The 20,861-nt window shown below is 36.8% G+C and overlaps 1 protein-coding gene across 1 annotated transcript in view; it reads left to right on the top strand.

The window, feature by feature from the left end:
- LOC124805698 (protein mesh) overlaps positions 1 to 20,861 on the top strand; it is a 196,959-nt gene that overhangs the window by 86,081 nt on the left and 90,017 nt on the right. The window contains exons 10-11 of the mRNA XM_047266267.1: positions 3,329 to 3,610; positions 8,844 to 8,976. Coding sequence (XP_047122223.1) covers positions 3,329 to 3,610; positions 8,844 to 8,976 — 415 coding nt within the window. The remainder of the gene's footprint in view (positions 1 to 3,328; positions 3,611 to 8,843; positions 8,977 to 20,861) is intronic.

Raw genomic sequence — 20,861 nt, 5'->3', positions numbered from 1 at the left:
ATGTTGTCAGTGAGCTATGCTTGGGAGGGGGCGGGGGGGGGGGGGGGGGGGAGTGTCTTCAGTCAGTAGGCTAATTACACTTCCAGCTGTTGAGCTTTCTCACATAGTAGCTCTCTTAACAACAGCAAATAATTACTCACTTAATAAGCTGTAAATAGCCCTACTATATAAACATGCTTTCAGTGAAGTTATTTTGTCTACTCACACAAGAGGACTGGACAGCAAATAGACTGAAAATCAAGCAGTACTCATAGTAGGGAAAGTTGTCTTTTCAGGAAGAACACTACCGCTGCCATGCATGCTGGCTAAGAAACAATTCCTCCTCCAACAGAGTAGAACACTGTGCAGAGATGTACATACATCTGTCCATATGTGTTTCTTGTATTAGTGTTACTAGTAACTCATTTCTTCATTCCATGTAGTGTTAATGCATCTTTTGAAAAATAAACACACTCTGTTGCCAGAGCTGCATGAGGAGCACTGTAGAGGTATAACTTTGTGAAACATCCTGGAGCTGATTCTTGTGATGTACTGGGATAGATAGAGTGGTGAATCACCTGTTCAATTTTCAATTTGCAACCCTCGGAACTGCATGAACACAATCTGATGGCCTACCTTCCCTCTCACTTCTACCCCGCGTGATCCTCACTTCACCCTGTTACACCCCTAGAACTCAATTTTTCCCTTAATACAGGTTTGCTGTACTCTTAGATGTACAAAAATTTAATATTTGTCTTTAACCCACTTTATCTAAAAGTAAAACTAAATTTTACACCATTAATAGTATTTTTAATAATCTGCAATTTTTCCATCCCATGCAAGGCTTTAACAATTACTTCTAGAGAAAAAATGAATAGGGCCTTTTTTGCAGGAAACTTAATTTAGTTTGATTTTGTGCTGCAAAACATTTTCATTAGAAACACTTGTTTTCGAAGTAATCAAGAAAAACATAAAAAAGTGACTTTTAAACACCCTCTCCCCCCATCCCAACACTCATACCCCATCAGTTAGGATTTTTAGTATGTTGGTCATGACATTCCCTCCTAGAATTGTCACAAAAGTTACAACTACAGTTTCCCCCCCCTATTTTTAATCTTTATTCACTGGACTACAATGAGTGTTTTATTTTTAGAAATTTTATATGAGAGAAACATTCCACGTGGGAAAAATATATCTAAAAATAAAGATTATGTAACTTACCAAATGAAAGCATTGGCATGTTGATAGACACACAAACACACACACAAAATTCAAGCTTTCACAACCAATGGTTGCTTCATCAGGAAAGAGGGAAGGAGAGGGAAGGACGAAAGGATGTGGTTTTTAATGGAGAGGGTAAGGAGTCATTCCAATCCCGGGAGCGGAAAGACTTACCTTAGGGGTAAAAAAGGACAGGTATACACTCGCACACACACACACATATCCATCCGCACATATACAGACACAAGCAGACATTTGTAAAGGCAAAGAGTTTGGGCACAGATGTCAGTCGAGGCGGAAGTACAGAGGCAAAGATGTTGTTGAATGACAGGTGAGGTATGAGCGGCGACAACTTGAAATTAGCGGAGGTTGAGGCCTGGTGGGTAACGGGAAGAGAGGATATACTGAAGGGCAAGTTCCCATCTCCGGAGTTCTGACAGGTTGGTGTTAGTGGGAAGTATCCAGATAACTTGGACAGTGTAACACTGTGCCAAGATGTGCTTGCCGTGCACCAAGGCATGTTTAGCCACAGGGTGATCCTCATTACCAACAAACACTGTCTGCCTGTGTCCATTCATGCGAATGGACAGTTTGTTGCTGGTCATTCCCACATAGAAAGCTTCACAGTGTAGGCAGGTCAGTTGGTAAATCACGTGGGTGCTTTCACACGTGGCTCTGCCTTTGATCGTGTACACCTTCCGGGTTACAGGACTGTAATAGGTGGTGGTGGGAGGGTGCATGGGACAGATTTTACACCGGGGGTGGTTACAAGGGTAGGAGCCAGAGGGTAGGGAAGGTGGTTTGGAGATTTCACATGGATGAACCAAGAGGTTGCGAAGGTTAGGTGGACGGCGGAAAGACACTCTTGGTGGAGTGGGGAGGATTTCATGAAGGATGGATCTCATTTCATGGCAGGATTTGAGGAAGTCGTATCCCTGCTGGAGAGCGACATTCAGAGTCTGATCCAGTCCCAGAAAGTATCCTGTCACAAGTGGGGCACTTTTGGGGTTCTTCTGTGGGAGGTTCTGGGTTTGAGGGGATGAGGAAGTGGCTCTGGTAATTTGCTTCTGTACCAGGTCGGGAGGGTAGTTGCGGGATGGGAAAGCTGTTTTCAGGTTATTGGTGTAATGGTTCAGGGATTCCGGACTTGAGCAGATTCGTTTGCCACGAAGACCTAGGCTGTAGGGAAGGGACCGTTTGATGTGAAATGGGTGGCAGCTGTCATAATGAAGGTACTGTTGCTTGTTGGTGGGTTTGATGTGGACGGATGTGTGAAGCTGGCCATTGGACAGATGGAGGTCAACGTCAAGGAAAGTGGCTTGGGATTTGGAGTGCAATCGTTGGTTGTGAAAGCTTGAATTTTGTGTGTGTTTGTGTTTGTTTGTGTGTCTATCAACATGCCAATGCTTTCGTTTGGTAAGTTACATCATCTTTGTTTTATATGTATATATATAATAGAGGGAAACATTCCACGTGGGAAAAATATATCTAAAAACAAAGATGATGAGACTTACCAAACAAAAGTGCTGGCAGGTCGATAGACACACAAACATACACACAAAATTCAAGCTTTTGCAACAAACGGTTGCTTCATCAGGAAAGAGGGAAGGAGAGGGAAAGACGAAAGGATGTGGGGATGGATGTGTGTGTGTGTGCGAGTGTATACCCCTTTTTTCCCCCTAAGGTAAGTCTTTCCGCTCCTGGGATTGGAATGACTCCTTACCCTCTCCCTTAAAACCCACATCCTTTCGTCTTTCCCTCTCCTTCCCTCTTTTCTGATGAGGCAACAGTTTGTCGTGAAAGCTTGAATTTCATGTGTATGTTTGTGTTTGTTTGTGTGTCTGTCGACCTGTCAGCGACTTCGTTCGGTAAAAATGTCCTTTGTTTGACATTTCAAATTTTTGGTTAATATGTAATGTGAGCCCACATTTATTCAACACTGTAGGTCACCTTACATATTCCACGTTAACTGTGATGGCTTCTACACAAATAAGAATTGTCACTGAATAACAGATAAACTGATGCATAAACTGGCCGATATGAATTGAATTATGTAGATTTTGTTCCACTGTATATGCATTTGTCATTTTTTGTAGTGTAGTCATTGTCTGATGGCTGATTGTTTCAGTGTCATATGGAGTCGTCCTATTCCTCTTGGGTGGTACTTTGGTCCACAATGGGAAAGACAGTATGGTACAGACTGGCCTGCAAATATGTGTGATAATTGGTTAATGAACGATCGCTACTTGAAGAGCTTTGCAAATGACATCCCACAATGTCCTTGTGATCTGGAGCATGCTCTTGTTGATAAAGGCCGCTTCATGCCAGACTATGACTGTGATAAGGATGCCAATCATAAGTGTTTCTACCATGAGGGTGCAGTACACTGTCTTCGATCAGGAATTCCAAGGTCTGTGTAAAATATTTCTATGTAATACAGAAGATAAGTGATCAGCGACTTTGATTAATGAATCAAGATTTTCAGACAATGTGCCACTTTATATGGTCACATATAATTTATTTATACTGGAAAAATATTTGTAGATACACTTAGAATGAAACAAAGTGATTCTGAAAATGTAAATCACTAGAAATAAATACTAATCATGACAGTCTATACTAACAGCCTAAGAGTTTATACATTCTTTTTTTTTTTTAAGCAACCAGTTTTGATGGACATGGCCTAGCTTTAGCTGAGTGGACATTGTTCAGAAATGGAACAAAGTAGTTTCAATCAGATATCAATAAAAAGTATAATTACTTCTTCATATAAAACACATCTCAGTATAATGCTGCATACTCAACAATTCACTGCAGCTTAACAAATCATCTAGTTCAGTTGTGAATGAAAGCTTTGAGCAGTTACAGATAACTTCCAGATTATTTTAGTACAGAATCAAGTATCCACAATACAATTGTTGGAATAATGTTATCTGTATTCTCCACACACTCATCCATTCGATTTAAAAGTTTGTTAACTATTGTGTCAGTATACTAACAACATGTTGTCAAAAGACTCAAAGCAAAGTGGCTGATGGGACTAAATCAAATGACATCAACAGGCATTGACTGGTTTCCGGTTGCGGGTGAAGGTAGTTGGCAGACAACATTATCTTTAGTGTGTTTTTGTCTATGAAGCCAGAAGTGAGACACTGAGATGACCCACCTAATACAGAGTTTTATTTATCATTTCATTTTGAAGCTTTAGTTGTGTTTGCACATAAAGATAACTGGATTTCAGGTCCACCTATTATCCAAACATCAAACATGTTATGTGTTAATGCATAGCAGTAATGACACAATAGTTGATGGTGAGTCACTAGAAGGACCAGGTACAGCCTCTTCACTCAATTTTGTAAATAATTTTATCAGTCACTATGAAAAATACCTCACACGAATCAACACTAAATTCACAATGGCTACTTATTGCTGTGGTGCACAGCACTGTTACGTAGCTAAGGTTTGCAGTTAGTGTAAACATTCTGTAGCAACACGAAGTCAGCCGGCTTTCACTGATCACAGAGCAGCCAAGTTAAGGTGTGCAATCTATAGTGATCTTTTTATGTTACTGTGTATTGGTGGCTTGCCATCTGCAATTAAATGATGTTGCTGTGAGTTTGGTAGGCTAGGTAACAAATCAGTTTATCCATAAATTTAATTTAGTTTATGAAAATATTTCAAGACTGTATTTTTTGATTGCCTACAGTTGGTTTCAAAATATCCATTTGAAACTAATTGTAAGCAATCTCAAAATATATGCACAAATCATTTTTGCACAACAAAATTGTGTTTATAGATAAAGTGATTTACTAACTCACCAACCAAACACACAGTAACTTCTTTTAGTAAGAAGAAAAGCTACTAATATGCAGTAATGTAAAGAGAATTACAAATTACTTAGAATTACGAATGATTTATGAATAAAGGAGACAGCTCAATGAAAGACAGAAGTGCTGTGTCGTTGATAGGTACACAAACAGAAGGTACAGAGCTTTGCTAGCTTTCAGAATGAGCTTCCTTTTTGAAGCTTGTAGGAGAAATATGCTCTCAAACACACAACACTCACTCACATGCACACCTGTCTCCCTGCATTGTGTTCAGTTGACATAACGATGACACAGTGCTTCTGCCTCTCAGCGAGACATATCCTTCATTCCTAAATAATTCATAATTCTCAGTCAGAACTTTCCACACATTAGTAATGTAAAGATAGTTGTACAGAACTCAACAGTACAAAATCAGAAATTCTCAGCCAGAACTTCCCACACATAGTTGTACAGAACTCAACAGTGTAGAAAAAAAAAAAGTAATACCAAAAACTGAACAAAACTATTTTTATGCCCAATTTCGTTTGAATAATCATTACTTAAAACATTTTTATATTTTACAGAACTGAATAAAAGTACCCATTGATCATGGCACAAAGATGCTGAAATGTGTTTGGCCATTTAAGAAAGCAGCTGTTTGTGTAGTAGGCAGACCTGAAATCCAGTAAGAACTCAGTGTTTTTGCTACCTTAACTCTGTAGCAACTGGAAAGATGTCAATACTAGTTGATGGCATTCACTGTCTATCATACATACATTAATTCTTGTTCCATAGGTCATGAATATGACATCTCATAATGATGTGGAACGCGTCACTTTTTTTAAATTTTTTTTTACTACTTTATATCTAAGAATTCATCTATTGAGTAGGAGTTATCATTCAGAAATTCTTTTAATTTGCTTTTAAATGTTGGTTGGCTATCTTTCAGACTTTTAATACTATTTGGAAAATGACCAAAGACTTTTGTGGCAGTATAATTCACCCCTTTCTGTGCCAAAGTGAGATTTAATCCAGGCTATAATAATAATAATAATCCTTTCTTTTAGTGTTGTAGCTATGCACTTCACTGTTATTTTTGAATTGGGATGGGTTATTAATGACAAATTTCATAAGTGAATGTATGTATTCCGAAGGTACTGTGAATATTCCGAGTTCCTTGAATAAATGTCTGCAAGGTGATCTTGGGTGGGCTCCAGCTATTATTCTGACTACATGCTTTTGTGCAATGAATACTTTCTCTCTTAATGACGAATTGCCCCAAAATACGATGCCATATGAAAGCAGTGAATGAAAATAGGCATAGTAGGCTAATTTACTGATATGTTTAGCATCAAAATTTGCAATAACCCTAATAGCATAACTAGCTGAACCTAACTGTTTCAACAGATCATCAATGTGTTTCTTCCAATTCAATTTCTCATGAATGCACACACCCAGAAATTTTGAGTATTCTGCCTTGGCAACAGACATCTATTCATAGTGTATATTTATCAGTGATGTTATGCCATTTATTGTATAGAATTGTATAAACTATGTTTTCTCAATATTTAGTGAGAGTCTATTTGAAGAGAACAACTGAATAATTTTCTGAAAGACATTATTTACAATTTCCTCAGCTGATTCTTGCTTGTTGCGTGTGATTACTATCAGCAAAAAGAACTAGCTTTGCATCTTCATGAATACTTAGTTGCAAGTCGTTAACATATATTGAGAACAATAAGGAACCCAAGACTGAACCTCAGATCAGATATTCCTATCAGCTATGCCCCTGAAAGTCTTCTTAGAGTCTAGTTATAAGTACATAATTGACCACTGCTTTCGCATAATGTATTGAGTTAACATTTCATTATTGCCATCACAGATACTTCTCCCCATGGCAATAACTGAAATAAACAGCAGCAGATGTTTTCCGCATGTTTTTCAATTGGGAGTCATCAGTGCATATGAAATGTAAAGAAGAGCAAGGGACTCCTTAATTTTGTGTCCTTAATTCTGTGTCTTCCAATTATCTTGATTGTGTTCTTCAGCTGCATATTTTGTTTTCATTTTGTCCCAATTTACCTAGAACTTAGAGACATTTTCACAAATATTCTCATCTATATGTATGAATCTAGGCTACATGTTTACACACTTGTCTTTTCTTTTCAAATGCAAACAGAAAATTGACCTAGCACCTTGTTATCATCCTATGAATATGTATTAGTGCACTTTCTTTCTGTCCTCAACTCTCTGTAGTGTACAACATATGGACATTGCAGGAATAATATCCTTTACCTCTCTTTAAGAGCATAAAGCATAAATCCCAGTTGATCCATATGACAATTTAAGACTGCTGTATAATATTTTATCTCACAGCCTTAAGCCATCTTTACACGAGACATGAAAGGTAACAGAGATTGGACTGGAATGTCGATTTATTTGGTAGGGTGATTGATCAGTGCTAAGAAACAACAATGCAAGACATTATTGCCAATGTGATCTGAGACTGCTGTACTCTGTAGTGGCAGTTGTTGGTATCTAGCGTGTCAGCCATATAGAATTTTCTATGAAAATGTACAGGTACGAAATAGGTGCATTAACTTCAGTAACAGTTCTCAAAATTGTGTGGAGATAATCTCAAAAAACATTGCTGAGGTGCCAATAGATTCAAAGGGACTGAACATACTGCAAAGAGGACATTAAAAATACTCCATGTTTCCTTTTAGACAAAATCTCATTGATAACATATTTGAACAATCAAGCAGAGTTAAAGACATTTGTGAGGAGCTCCTGTCTGTGTGAGAACTGAATGGAAGATCTCCAAATTGAAAGGAACCAAGTTTCAAAATACATTATGTATGCATATGCCTGTAATGTCAACAAAATAGGTACTTCTTACTTGTTGCCTTCATATGTTCCCAAGTTTATCTCAGTTCTCATTGGTACGTCAATAGTGAGTATACACAAAGATATTGGCTGATGAGGTTTACATTTCCATGATGTGTTCAACACTTTACGTGTGGTACCATGTTAACCACCAGTATATCATTCCCTAACATTTTATTATAACAAATCATACCAAAAACAAAGCATCAAGACTTAATCATTTTTCATGTATGTGAATGATTTGTTCTGTAAAATTCAACATTCTGACATCACAGAACTTTTCCCACTTCATGTCCAAATTACCTTTCATGTTCCACACTTTATGGAAATGATATACACATGTTAAATGCTTGTTCTATAATCCTAGGGTCACCACTAATTATTCTTCCTGTTAAAGTTGGGAACCTCCTTATCTTGAACCACATACCTGAACCTTTTATTATTAGGCACTTTACCCATTTAGGCTATCCAGGCATGCCTTCAAGACCAGACTAAAATCTTCTGTATTTGCCAAAAATTAATTCTGTACATGACAATCAGAGTTTCTCCCAAGGGATATCTGGAAATAGCAACACTGGTGTCAAGGACTTCATAGAAGAACATTACTTATGCTTTAAAATTTGAATCTGTTCTATAAATGTGCTTGGATGACCTGAATGTGTAATGTAAACACTCACAATAGGTATAGATCCAGGTATGAATCCCTGTTTTCATTTATCTTTGTATATTAATTAATTTTATTTTACTTTCATTACAACTATGAGTACCTGTAATACATTGTTTCATCTCAACAGAGAGTATTGCATCTTATCCACTTTATAACTGATTAATTGAATGTGACAATTATGATTGATCTCAACTGCCACATTTTTTGCTGCGAAATTGTCAGTGCAGATATTTCCGATAGAGAATAATGTAAGTATATCACTAATTTTCACTTCTTTTGTACAGTCTGGGAGGATCAGAGCAACAATGCTGCTATGATAAGAAGGGATATCTGATGATGACGTATGACCAGCAGTGGGGCAGCCGTCCACATCGATCACATAACTTCGGGCAGCTCCCATGGAATGAACCTAATAAGGTATGCCACACTGTTTCCAAAATTAATTGTCTGTGACTCACTAATGAATCAATAATTTGTTGTAGTATCATGAAATAGTTTTTCAGTAGCTGTTATACCTGAAACATTTTATATGGCTTAGGAAATTTAGATGTACTTAAAAAATTAATGACAGTAAGTATAAAGATATGGAAATGATGCAAGTTTTCCTTTAATGATTACATCTAGAGGGCTTGCTTCTTCACTTTACCTTCATTTATCCATGGAGACATTTTCACAACAGAACAGCAAATACAGGGGTGATAAAATTACAGCATATAATTAAATATCAAACAGTATTTTGCACAGTATGAAAGTCTTCACTGAATATTAACATTGTGTAGGACACAAAATAAATAGCTGCTTATTATTTATTGAGGCAGGAACAATTAAATTAGCACTCAAGGGACATATTTACAAAGAAACACACTTTGTTGTTGTGGTCATCTGCAGTCCAAAGACTGGTTTGATGCAGCTCTCTATCCTGCTTGATCCTGTGCAAGCCTCTTCATCTCCAAGTAACTACTGAAACCTACATCCTTCTGAGTCTGCTAACTGTATTCATTTATTGAGCTTCCTTTATGATTTTTACCCCTGCACACTTCCCTTCAGTTCTAAATTGCTGATCCATTGATGCCTGAGAATGAGTCCTGCCAACTGATCCCTTCTTCTAGTCAGGTTGTAAACAAATTTCTCTTCTCCCAGATCTAATCAATACCTCCTCATTAGTTATGTAATCTACCCAACTAACCATCAGCATTCTTCTGTAGCATCACATTTCAAAAGTTTCTATTATCTTCTTGTGTAAACTGTTTATTGTCCACATTTCACTTCCATACATGGGTACACTCCATGCAAATACTTTCAGAAAGGACTTTCCGCCACTTAAATCTATACTCGATGTTAACAAATTTCTCTTCTCCAGAATTGCTTTTCTTGCAGTTGCTAGTCTTTATTTTATATCATCCTTACTTTTGCATCATCAGTTATTTTGCTGCCCACAAAGCAAAACTCATCTACTACTTTAAGTGTCTCATTTCCCAATCTAATTCCCTCGACATCACCTGATTTAATCTGACTACAATCCAGTGTCCTCATTTTGCTTCAGTTGATGTCATCTTATATCTTCCTTTCAAGACACTGTCTATTCCACTCATCTACTCTCCCAAGTCCTTTGCTGTCTCTGAAAGAATTGCAATGTCATTGGCAAATCTCGAAATTTTTATTTCTTCTCCCTGGACTTTAATTCCTATTCCAATTTTTTCTTACAAGTTGTAAATAGCCTTTCACTCTCTGTATTTTACCCCTGCCACCTTTAGAATTAGATGGAGAGTATTCCAGTCAACATTGTTGAAAGCTTTTCTAAGCCTACAAATGCTATAAATGTAGGTTCGCCTTTCCTTAATCCATCTTCTAAGATAAGTCATAGGGTCAGTATTGCCTCATGTATTCCTACATTTCTCTGGAATCCAAACTGATCTTTCCTGAGGTTGACTTCTGCCAGTTTTTCCATTCTTCTGTGAAGGATTCGTGTTAGTATTTTGCAGCCATGACTTATCAAACTGATAGTTTAGTAATAGAGGGAAACATTCCACGTGGGAAAAATATACCTAAAAACAAAGATTATGTGACTTACCAAACAAAAGCGCTGGCAGGTCGATAGACACACAAACATACACACAAAATTCAAGCTTTCGCAACCAACGGTTGCTTCGTCAGGAAAGAGGGAAGGAGAGGGAAAGACGAAAGGATGTGGGTTTTAAGGGAGAGGGTAAGGAGTCATTCCAATCCCGGGAGCGGAAAGACTTACCTTAGGGGGAAAAAAGGATGGGTATACACTCGCACACACACGCATATCCATCCACACATATACTATATCTACTATACATATACTATACCTACTATACAATTTTATCCCGCCTATATATACTCAATAATACGTAACCCACTTCCAAACCATAACCAAAAAAATTTTTTTCCACTTTCAACACTACCGCTACTATAAAATCCACCGTTTCTAGTTCACAAACAGTTCCTTTCACCTATTAAACAACCATTTCGGCTAGTTCCAACAACTTTCGCTTTATTTCCATTTCAGTTTTTCACACATCACTGATAATTTGTAGCTGCTTCCCACAGGTTTTAACGTCATTATTTCTTCGTCAGACAATTGTTAGCCTCATTTTCATAATCTGCCACCACAAAACCACTCCTTTTAATACATTTACATGCAGTTTTTTCGAAATTTTCCCGAATTTCTCCACCCTTTAACGTGTTTTGGCAGCAACACAACCACCTAACATTTATGCACATCGTTGTCTATCAACCCAAGTTCACCACAGGATCAACATAGCCCAGCTTTAACCAACACTTTTTCGCCCTTTTTTCACACCAGATCTCCAGTTACTTTCTAGTTCACCTTTATCTCTCCCCATGTATTTTTATTTTCATTTTCATTTCAGCCTCATGTTACACTTTCCACCTTCTAATACCATGTCACCCTCACAACACCCCCACAATGACCCCATTAAGTTTTATTTGCATTCCCTCCGCAAACAAGCCTTCGCCCTAGCCAGATTATGCTCCCATATTAAGGCCTTTGAATATGTCTGCATGTGTTTGTATATGTGTGGATGGATATGTGTGTGTGTGCGAGTGTATACCCGTCCTTTTTTCCCCCTAAGGTAAGTCTTTCCGCTCCCGGGATTGGAATGACTCCTTACCCTCTCCCTTAAAACCCACATCCTTTAGTCTTTCCCTCTCCTTCCCTCTTTCCTGATGAAGCAACCGTTGGTTGCGAAAGCTTGAATTTTGTGTGTATGTTTGTGTGTCTATCGACCTGCCAGCGCTTTCGTTTGGTAAGTCACATCATCTTTGTTTTTAGATATATGATAGTTTAGTAATTTTCACACCTATCAGCACCTGCTTTCTTTGGAATTAATTCTATTCTTCTTGAATTCTGAGGGTATTTCACCTGTCTTGTATGTCTTGCTCACCAGATGGAAGAGTTTTGTCATTCCAAGGCTAACAGTAGCTCTAATGGAATGTTGTCTGCTCCTGGGGCTTTGTTTTCACTTAACGTCTTTCAGTGCTTTGTAAATTTTTCATATTCATATCTCCATCCTCATTTCATCTAAGTTCTCTTCCATTTCCATAATACTGCCCGCAAGTACATCTCCCCTATATAGATCCTCTAATACTTTTCCACCCTCCTGCTTTCCCTTCCTTGCTTAGGACTGGTTTTCCATCTGAACTCTTGATATTCATACAGATGGCTCTCTTTTCTCCGGAGGTCTGTTTAATTTTCCTGTAGGCAGCATCTATGTAACCCTTTACATTTGTCCTGTAGCCATTCCTGCATAGCCATTTTGCACTTCCTGTTGCTCTCATTTCTTAGATGTTTGTATTCCCTATTGCCTTCCTCATTTATTGCATTTTTATACTTTCCCGTTTCGTCAGTTCAATTCAATATCTCTTGTGTTATCCAAGGATATCTACTAGCCCTCATCTTTTTACCTACTTGATCTTCTGCTCCCTTCAGTATTTCATCTCTCAAAGCTACCCATTATTCTTCTACTGTATTCCTTTCCCCTGTTCTTGTCAATCATTCCATAAGGCTCCCTCTAGAATTCTCTGAAATCTCTGGTTCTTTCATCTTATCCAGGTCCAGTCTCCATAAATTCCTGCCTTTTTGCAGTTTCTTCAATTTTGATCTGCGTTTCATAACCAGTACATTGTGGTCAGAGTCCACATCTGCCCCTGGAAATGTCTTTTAATCCAAACCCTGTAAAGATTTTATAATTAAATTTTCTCTGAGACATTTAAGTCTCATCTTTATCTACGATAATTTTGGGTCTTCCTGCTTACTAGGTAGAAATGCTGACCTTTACACCAATTTACAGCAATACAATGCTAACAATTTAGGGGGAAAAGAAGCTGCAGATGTTTGTGTTTGGGAGGAGGGGGGGGGGGGGGCATTCAACTTGAGTAGTTCATTTTTAGTGGTCAGCACAGTTGGCCATAGTGCTGCAGTGGTGTTATGGTCAGGGTTCGAGTCCTAGCTGTGGCACAAATTTTAAGTCATTTCTTCAGCTTCCAGCATTATTGTAATTCTAAACCCAGTTATAAAATCTCTGTCTTACCATTATGTAATCAATCTCAAATCTTCCAGTGTCTCCCGGTCAATTCCACAGATACAGCCTTCTTTCATGACTCTTAAACCAAGTGTTAGCTATGTTTAAATTATGCTCTGTGCAAAATTCTACCAGGTAGGTTCCTCTTTTTCTCCTTTCCCCCAGTCCATGTTCACCTACTATCTTTCTTTCTCTTCCTTTTCCTACTATCAAATTACTGTGCCCCCATGACTATTAAATTTTCATCTCCCTTGACTAGCTGAATAATTCCTTTTATTTCATCATATATTTCCTCAATCTCCTTCTCATCTGCAGAGCTATCTTGGCTACAGTAATGCGTTCACTAGGCTGTTCATAGTGGCTTATCTGCATTCCTATTTTCTTATTTTTTATTAAACCTACTCATACATTACCCCTAATTGAATTTGTATTTATAACCCTGCATTCACTAGGCCAGACGTCCTATTCCTCCTGCTACCAAACTTCACTAATTCCCACTATATCTAACTTTAACCTATTCATTTCCCTTTTTAAATTTTCTAACATACCTACCCGATTAAGGGATCTGAATTTCCACGCTCTGATCCATATAATGCCACCTTTTTTCTCCTAATAATGACATCTTCCTTAGTAGTTCCCACTCAGAGATCCAAATGGGGAACTATTTTACTTCTCTAATATTTTACCCAAAATGATGCCATCATCATTTATACATATCAAAATGTATATTACATGACTATTTTTAGGTCGATCACTATTGATGGGGCTGTGAATCTTAATTTCAAATCTATTTTTTTTTAACTTTTGAAACTTTTTAACCAGTTTTCAAACTTTGAATGAAAAAGACTAATTGCAAGGAAGATATCAGAAATAGCAGTGAACTAAGCCATTGTGTTTTAAATGAACTCTTAATGAACTATATGCTGACAGGTTAAAGCCAGACTGAAGCTAAGGCCAAGAGGGGAAAGAAGAGATTCATAGGCTGAGGAAGTACTGTCTATAAACACTCACATGAGTAAGAACTTTCGTGCATGCAGTGATGCTTTTTTAAAGAAACTATTTTAATGAAGAGTTTTTGAGGATCTTGTAATTCTTATACCACTTCCTTATACATTTATCCCTTAATGCCTTTGTTGGAGGTAATACTCATAAAAGTCAGTTTCAACTGAACTGTGAGCGACACAGTCACAGAGAAAGACATAAAAATAGTGTTTATGTAAACTGCACATCTTTGTCTAGGGTTCAGAGTGGATTTATGGAGTCTAATGCAAAAGTGTTCTACAAGTTCCCATCCAATACAAAGAACTGGAATAGACATAAAAAACCATTCCTAAGCAATGTAGATTTCTGCTGTGACTATATTGCAACCTGTGGCAGGAATTTGGGAATCCCAACCAGTTTGAAAGAAAATTAAAAACATATGTCATGAGCCATTTGATCTACAAATTTTCAGAATTTCTAGATTAAAAGTTTTGTAGCAAGTATTAATGTACTGTTAACAGTACTCTGTATTTAAAGATGGAGGCAACTGTTATCTTTGAAAAATGCCAATATAATCAAGTAAATATTAACCTATCGGTAGCATATAAATAAACATTATATTGAAGTTAATTAATAACTCAAAATAATACTTACAAAATAAACACAATAAACATTCCATATGAGACAAAAATTTTATGTAAAAATAATACATAGAGACAAAATTTTTATGTAAAAATAATACATAATCTAAAAACAAAAAACACTGAGAGACTATATGTTATATCACACTAAACTAATTAAATGCTGCTTACAATGGGTAATAAAGCCATTGGCCTGTCTGATAAACTTATCTACAGAAAAAGGAATATTTCCAATGTGCCCAAAAAAGAGTAAAGTAATCCCTTAACATACAGGATGCTGCACAAAAGACCCAGGAAATTACAGATCTATAATAATTACATCTGTATTCTCTACAATAACAGAAACCATAATAAAAGACAGAATATTATATTTTATACAAACATGCAATATTCTCAACGATGAACAAAATGGATTCAGAAATGGCAATCTACCAAAACAGCAATAGCTGAATTCATAACACTTGTAACTTAAGCACTTGATGAACAGAAGGTCTATGGTATATTCCTGGACCTATCTAAAGCATCTGATTGTGTTCATCCTGACATCCTATTAGAAAAGCTTCATAGCTATAGTATAATGGGAAAGCAGTAGACATCATTAAATCGTTTTTGGAAAATAGGAAACAGAGTGTATAAATAAAGCAAAAAGTGAAAAATAATATTACAAACATCTTTTCAAATTTTGAAATTGTGAAATTTGGAGTTCCTCAAGAATCCGTCCTTGGTCCACTACTTTTCATTTTGTATGTTAATGATATGACCAAATCAGTATGTGATAGTGTAGTCATGTATGAAGATGACACTTCATTTGTTGTTACCAGTTGTACAACAGATTATCTGCAAGAGAAGGCTTCACTAAATATGAAAAGTGGAAACAATTATTTCAGGGAAAACAATCTCTTTATAAATGGAAACAAAACAACATATATTCAGATACATGCAAGCAAAAAACACACTTTGGACGACATCACAGTCAGGCTTGGAGACCTAGAACTAAAGGAGACAGACAGCTATAAATTTATAGGTGTAACAGTGGCTAGTTTATGACATGGAAGAATCAGCATGTGCAGCAAATTAGGTTCAAGCATATTTCTGCTGAGAAACATGTCAAAGTCAGTAAACAGACACACTCTGCAAACAATGTGCTATGGACTAGTCCATTCACACCTCTCATATGGCATCCTGGCTTGGAGAAATGCTGCAAATTTACACACACAAAGGGTATTAAGATTACAAAACAGAGACTTAGTTTTGATAAGGAACACATATCTATAAATGCACCACTTGGATGGAAAATATGTTTGAAGATCAGCTCACTTACAATCCTCCCACTTCATGATACACGCACAATGGAGACTGTGAGCTCTGACCATTGAGCTCTATTGCAGTGCACCTCATGGGCAATATTTCAAGTTATTTTTGTTGGTTTTTCTTCTGTGTGGCAAAGGACCTCCTCTTCAAAGCTGAGAGCATGGTGTGTTCATGAAACACCTCAGTCAGCCCTCCTAGATGTGAACATAGCAGTTGCTCAGAACCATTGTTGTTGTCAGATGCAAATTCTATGTGATGTTATAATTACAACAGGGACTGATGACTATGTCCTCTTTTCAGTTTGTGTGCATACCGTGAAGTGGGAGATTTGAAAGTGATTCAACTTTCAAATTTATTTTATATCTAAATGGTACATATTCTGGACATGGGTTCCTTATCAAAACTTTATCTACTAAGTTCCTTCTGCAACATATCAAAGCCTGTAATAGGAATTATGAAACACTCTTTACAGTATATTTATTTATTTATTTATTATCATCCCAATGATCAGATTTGTGATATAGGATTTGTCAGGGTACATTTTAACAACTATATAATATCTTTACAAAATTTGTATCTGTGCTGAATTCATATTAATCTATCTTATGTTTAATACAATATACAACTAATAAGTGTTTTTATAAGATAATTTCTTATGCACTGATGTAATTTCATTTGTCACATTAACTTAAACATATATTGTTATACGGTTGCGCAGAGATATTCACTTATGCTGTAATAACATATGTCAAGCATGTGTTCTTTATAACAGTTTTATATTTATCCTCATTTTCCAGCTCTTTGATATGTTTTGGTAGTGCATTAAAAAGTTTGATGCCTTGATTACACACATGTTTCTGGCTTCGGGTCCTTGTTACAGCTTGTATGCGGAGATCTTTACATTGCTGTGTATTGTAATTATGGAAGACTGTATTGGTTTTCATTTTGTCCTGATTTCTTTTGACCACCAACAGGCATTTCAGAATGTATAATGATGGAATTGTTAAAATTTTCAATGCTTTAAAAAGGGGCCTACAATTTGTTTGAGGTGGGCTGTGGGTCATTATCCGAATAGCACGTTTTTGTAATTTGAAAATCTCATTTAGGCGACAATTTGTTTTTCCCCAGAATACTATCCCATAGGATGCAATGGACTGAAATAGCCAAAATATACTAATCTGGTACAGTCATTACTACAAACTCTTGAAATAATTCTAAGCACAAAACATGCTGAATTTAGTTTTAGTGCTAAGCTCACCACATGGTCCTTCCGATTAATCTTCTCATCAGTGTGCATACCCAGGAATTTTGCACACTGTACTCTTTCAAGTTGTTTGCCATCCATGGTGGGATTTAGGTCATCCTGTTCACTTATTTTTCCATATTGCACATAATTAGTTTTTTTTTCACATTCAGTGTTAGCTTGTTAGCACTAAATCATTTTTGTATATCTTGTAGGACATGGTCCACAGTACTGTGCAATGACTGCTTCATATCACTAACTATTAAACTAATGATATCAATATAATAGAGGGAAACATTCCACGTGGGAAAAATTATATATAAAAACAAAGATGAGGTGACTTACCGAACGAAGGCGCTGGCAGGTCGATAGACACACAAACAAACACAAACATACACACAAAATTCACGCTTTCACAACAAACTGTTGCCTCATCAGGAAAGAGGGAAGGAGAGGGAAAGACGAAAGGAAGTGGGTTTTAAGGGAGAGGGTAAGGAGTCATTCCAATCCCGGGAGCGGAAAGACTTACCTTAGGGGGAAAAAAGGACAGGTATACACTCGCACACACACACATATCCATCCACACATACAGACACAAGCAGACTGCTTGTGTCTGTATGTGTGGATGGATATGTGTGTGTGTGCGAGTGTATACCTGTCCTTTTTTCCCCCTAAGGTAAGTCTTTCCGCTCCCGGGATTGGAATGACTCCTTACCCTCTCCCTTAAAACCCACTTCCTTTCGTCTTTCCCTCTCCTTCCCTCTTTCCTGATGAGGCAACAGTTTGTTGTGAAAGCTTGAATTTTGTGTGTATGTTTGTGTTTGTTTGTGTGTCTATCGGCCTGCCAGCACCTTCGTTCGGTAAGTCACCTCATCTTTGTTTTTATATATAACTATTAAACTAGTATCACCAGCAAATAACATGATTCTAGCTTTTCTCTCTGACACCTGAATATCATTAATGTAAATGAGGAACAGCAAGGGGCCTAATACACTTCCTTGGGGTACTCCTACTGTGACCTCCCTTGGATCTGATCTTAATTTAATTTTTGATTAATATTTAGTGCTATAATTTCAACCACCTGCATCCTCTTTTCTAGATAAGACTCAAACCACTTTTTACTGGTCCTCTGATACCTATAGCTTCAAGCTTTTTCAAAAGTATGCTGTGTTCAACAGTGTCAAAGGCTTTTGACAAATCCAGATTTATCCCAACTACACTTTTTCCCTCTTCCAAGTTAGTGATTATTTCTTATGTGTATTCTAGTACAGCTGTTTCGGTGCTTCTCCCAGCTTGAAATCCATGCTGATTACTGTTTATCAGATTGTGCACATTAAGATAATGTGTGACTCTATATTTCATTAGTATCTCTAAAACCTTAGAGAAAGTTGGGAGGAGTGAGACAGGTCTGTAGTTTTCTATTTTAAGTTTATCACCATTTTTCAGCAGGGGAATGACTTTAGAAATTTTCAGTTTTTGTGGAAACACGCCCTCAGCCATTGACAAGTTTGCTATGTGTGCCAATGGTTTCGCTATCTGATTAGCTGTTTTCTTTACTAATATTATTGGCACCTCATCTACTCCAGCTGACATCTTGGACTTGAGACTTTTAATCGCTTTTAAAACTTCCTTTTTGTTTGTTTGAACTGCCATCATACTGCTGGCTGCCTTGGGTGCTTCCATCTTAATCTGCTCCCTAAAATTCCTGCTTAATGTCTGGGGTACATTTAAAAAGTAATTATTTATATAATTAGGCATGGCATATTTATCTACCATTTTATTCTCCTCATCTTTTAGAATAATTTCCTTGTCTTTGATAGGTACCCCGGTTTCTTTTCTCACAATTTCCCATGCTATTTTAGTTTTATTTCTGGACTGTTTTATTTCCATATTATTACTGAATAACTTTGCATTTGCAATTACTCTGCAGTATATTTTCCTATACCTCTTTACATATTCTATAAAATCAGTATCTGTACACTCCCTCAACTCTGAATTCAGTTTTTTCATGTTTTCACATGGTTTCTTAATGCCAAGAGTCATCCAAGAACTTGACTTTATGTGTCCAGTAGACTTGATTCTGGTCAGTTTCTTTGGAAAACGCATATCAAAGTTCATCATATAAATCAATGCAAATACACTATATGCCTCATCTGTACTTGACTGTTTCATAACATCTAACCAATTTTCATGTTCTAAGATACTTATGAACTGATGACAGCTGTCCACAGAGAAGTTTCTTTTGTAAATATTATTTACACCTTTATCTTCCTTTGACCTTAAAGGGATTTCAATTGTGAGAGCATTGTGGTCAGACAATCCTAAATCTATGTTTGTTACCTCTATGTCAGTTGCTGACATATTTGAGAAAATGTTATCTATGAGGGTATGGGAGGTGTTTGTTATTCTAGTTGAATTGTTTATGTGTGGTGACATGTTGAAACTCTCTAATATGTCCAAAAATTGCCTTTTTTGTTGACTTTCAACTAGAAGATTAATATTGAAATCACCACAAAGAATAATAACAGTTTCTTTTTTGTAAATAGTATTTAGCAACAATTCTAATTTATCAAAAAAGACTTCTGTGTTTCCACATGGTGACCTATACACTGTTATGAATATGACTTTTTTCATCAGGCCATATAGCTGGACAGCACCTGCTTCAAAAAACTTTTCAATACTTAAGTTCTCTGCTTCACATCTGTTTTTAAATTCTAACTCTTGTCTAAGGTAAATACCGACTCCACCACCTTTTGCAATTTTCCTACTATAATGATTTGCCAGTTTAAATGGATTAATATGAATACTACTTATTTCTTGGTCCTTACACCAATGTTCAGTAATACACAAGACATCAGGTTGGGTGTTACTTACTGCTGTTTCAAGTTCACAATATTTGTTCTTGAGGCACTGCACATTTAGAGTCATAATCTTTAGAACAGGGGAGTGAGCACCGATGGTATTTCTCCTTTCGTTTAACACTGTTATCTTTGAGTTTTCATTATGGCTGGATACCAAAAATCCTGTTGTACCATGGGTTTCTTGTTTCTGTTGCTTTTCCTACTTGAAGTGGATGATGCTGATTGGTTGATTATACTAGCTGTAGCAGCTGATGACATTTTAATATTTACTATAGCAGATGTTGATGTTTTTAGTGCTTAAGCAAATGTTGCTCTTGTTGAGGTATTCATTTCTTCTGCTTCTGCCCTCATTTAGAGTGGGATTTTAGGGAACTTTTCTACTGTTATACGGCTTATTTCTTCTAGTATCTTTTCACCCATCATCTTTTTTCCATAATAGTTCCTGTGCTGTCCATGCCTCGTGAAACGATTTCTCACTGAGCTGTTTGCATCCACAAAAGTTGCACACTTAAAAGCACAGCAGATCTTCCTGAATTTATTATTTGTTGACTTTATTTCTTTGTTTACACATGAGTCCTCGATTAGATCATGTCTATGTGGCACACTTACAACGAGAACCTTTAAATTCAGATATGACAGCTATTTTAGAGTTGTCTGAAGTGCCCTTGTCGCTAGTTGGCTTTCATTTTTGTATATC

The sequence above is a fragment of the Schistocerca piceifrons genome, chromosome 7 (assembly GCF_021461385.2).
Source record: "Schistocerca piceifrons isolate TAMUIC-IGC-003096 chromosome 7, iqSchPice1.1, whole genome shotgun sequence".
NCBI classification, from domain to species: Eukaryota; Metazoa; Arthropoda; class Insecta; order Orthoptera; family Acrididae; genus Schistocerca; species Schistocerca piceifrons.
Note: the sequence above shows the minus strand (reverse complement) of the source record. Positions and strands in the feature narration are given on the sequence as shown.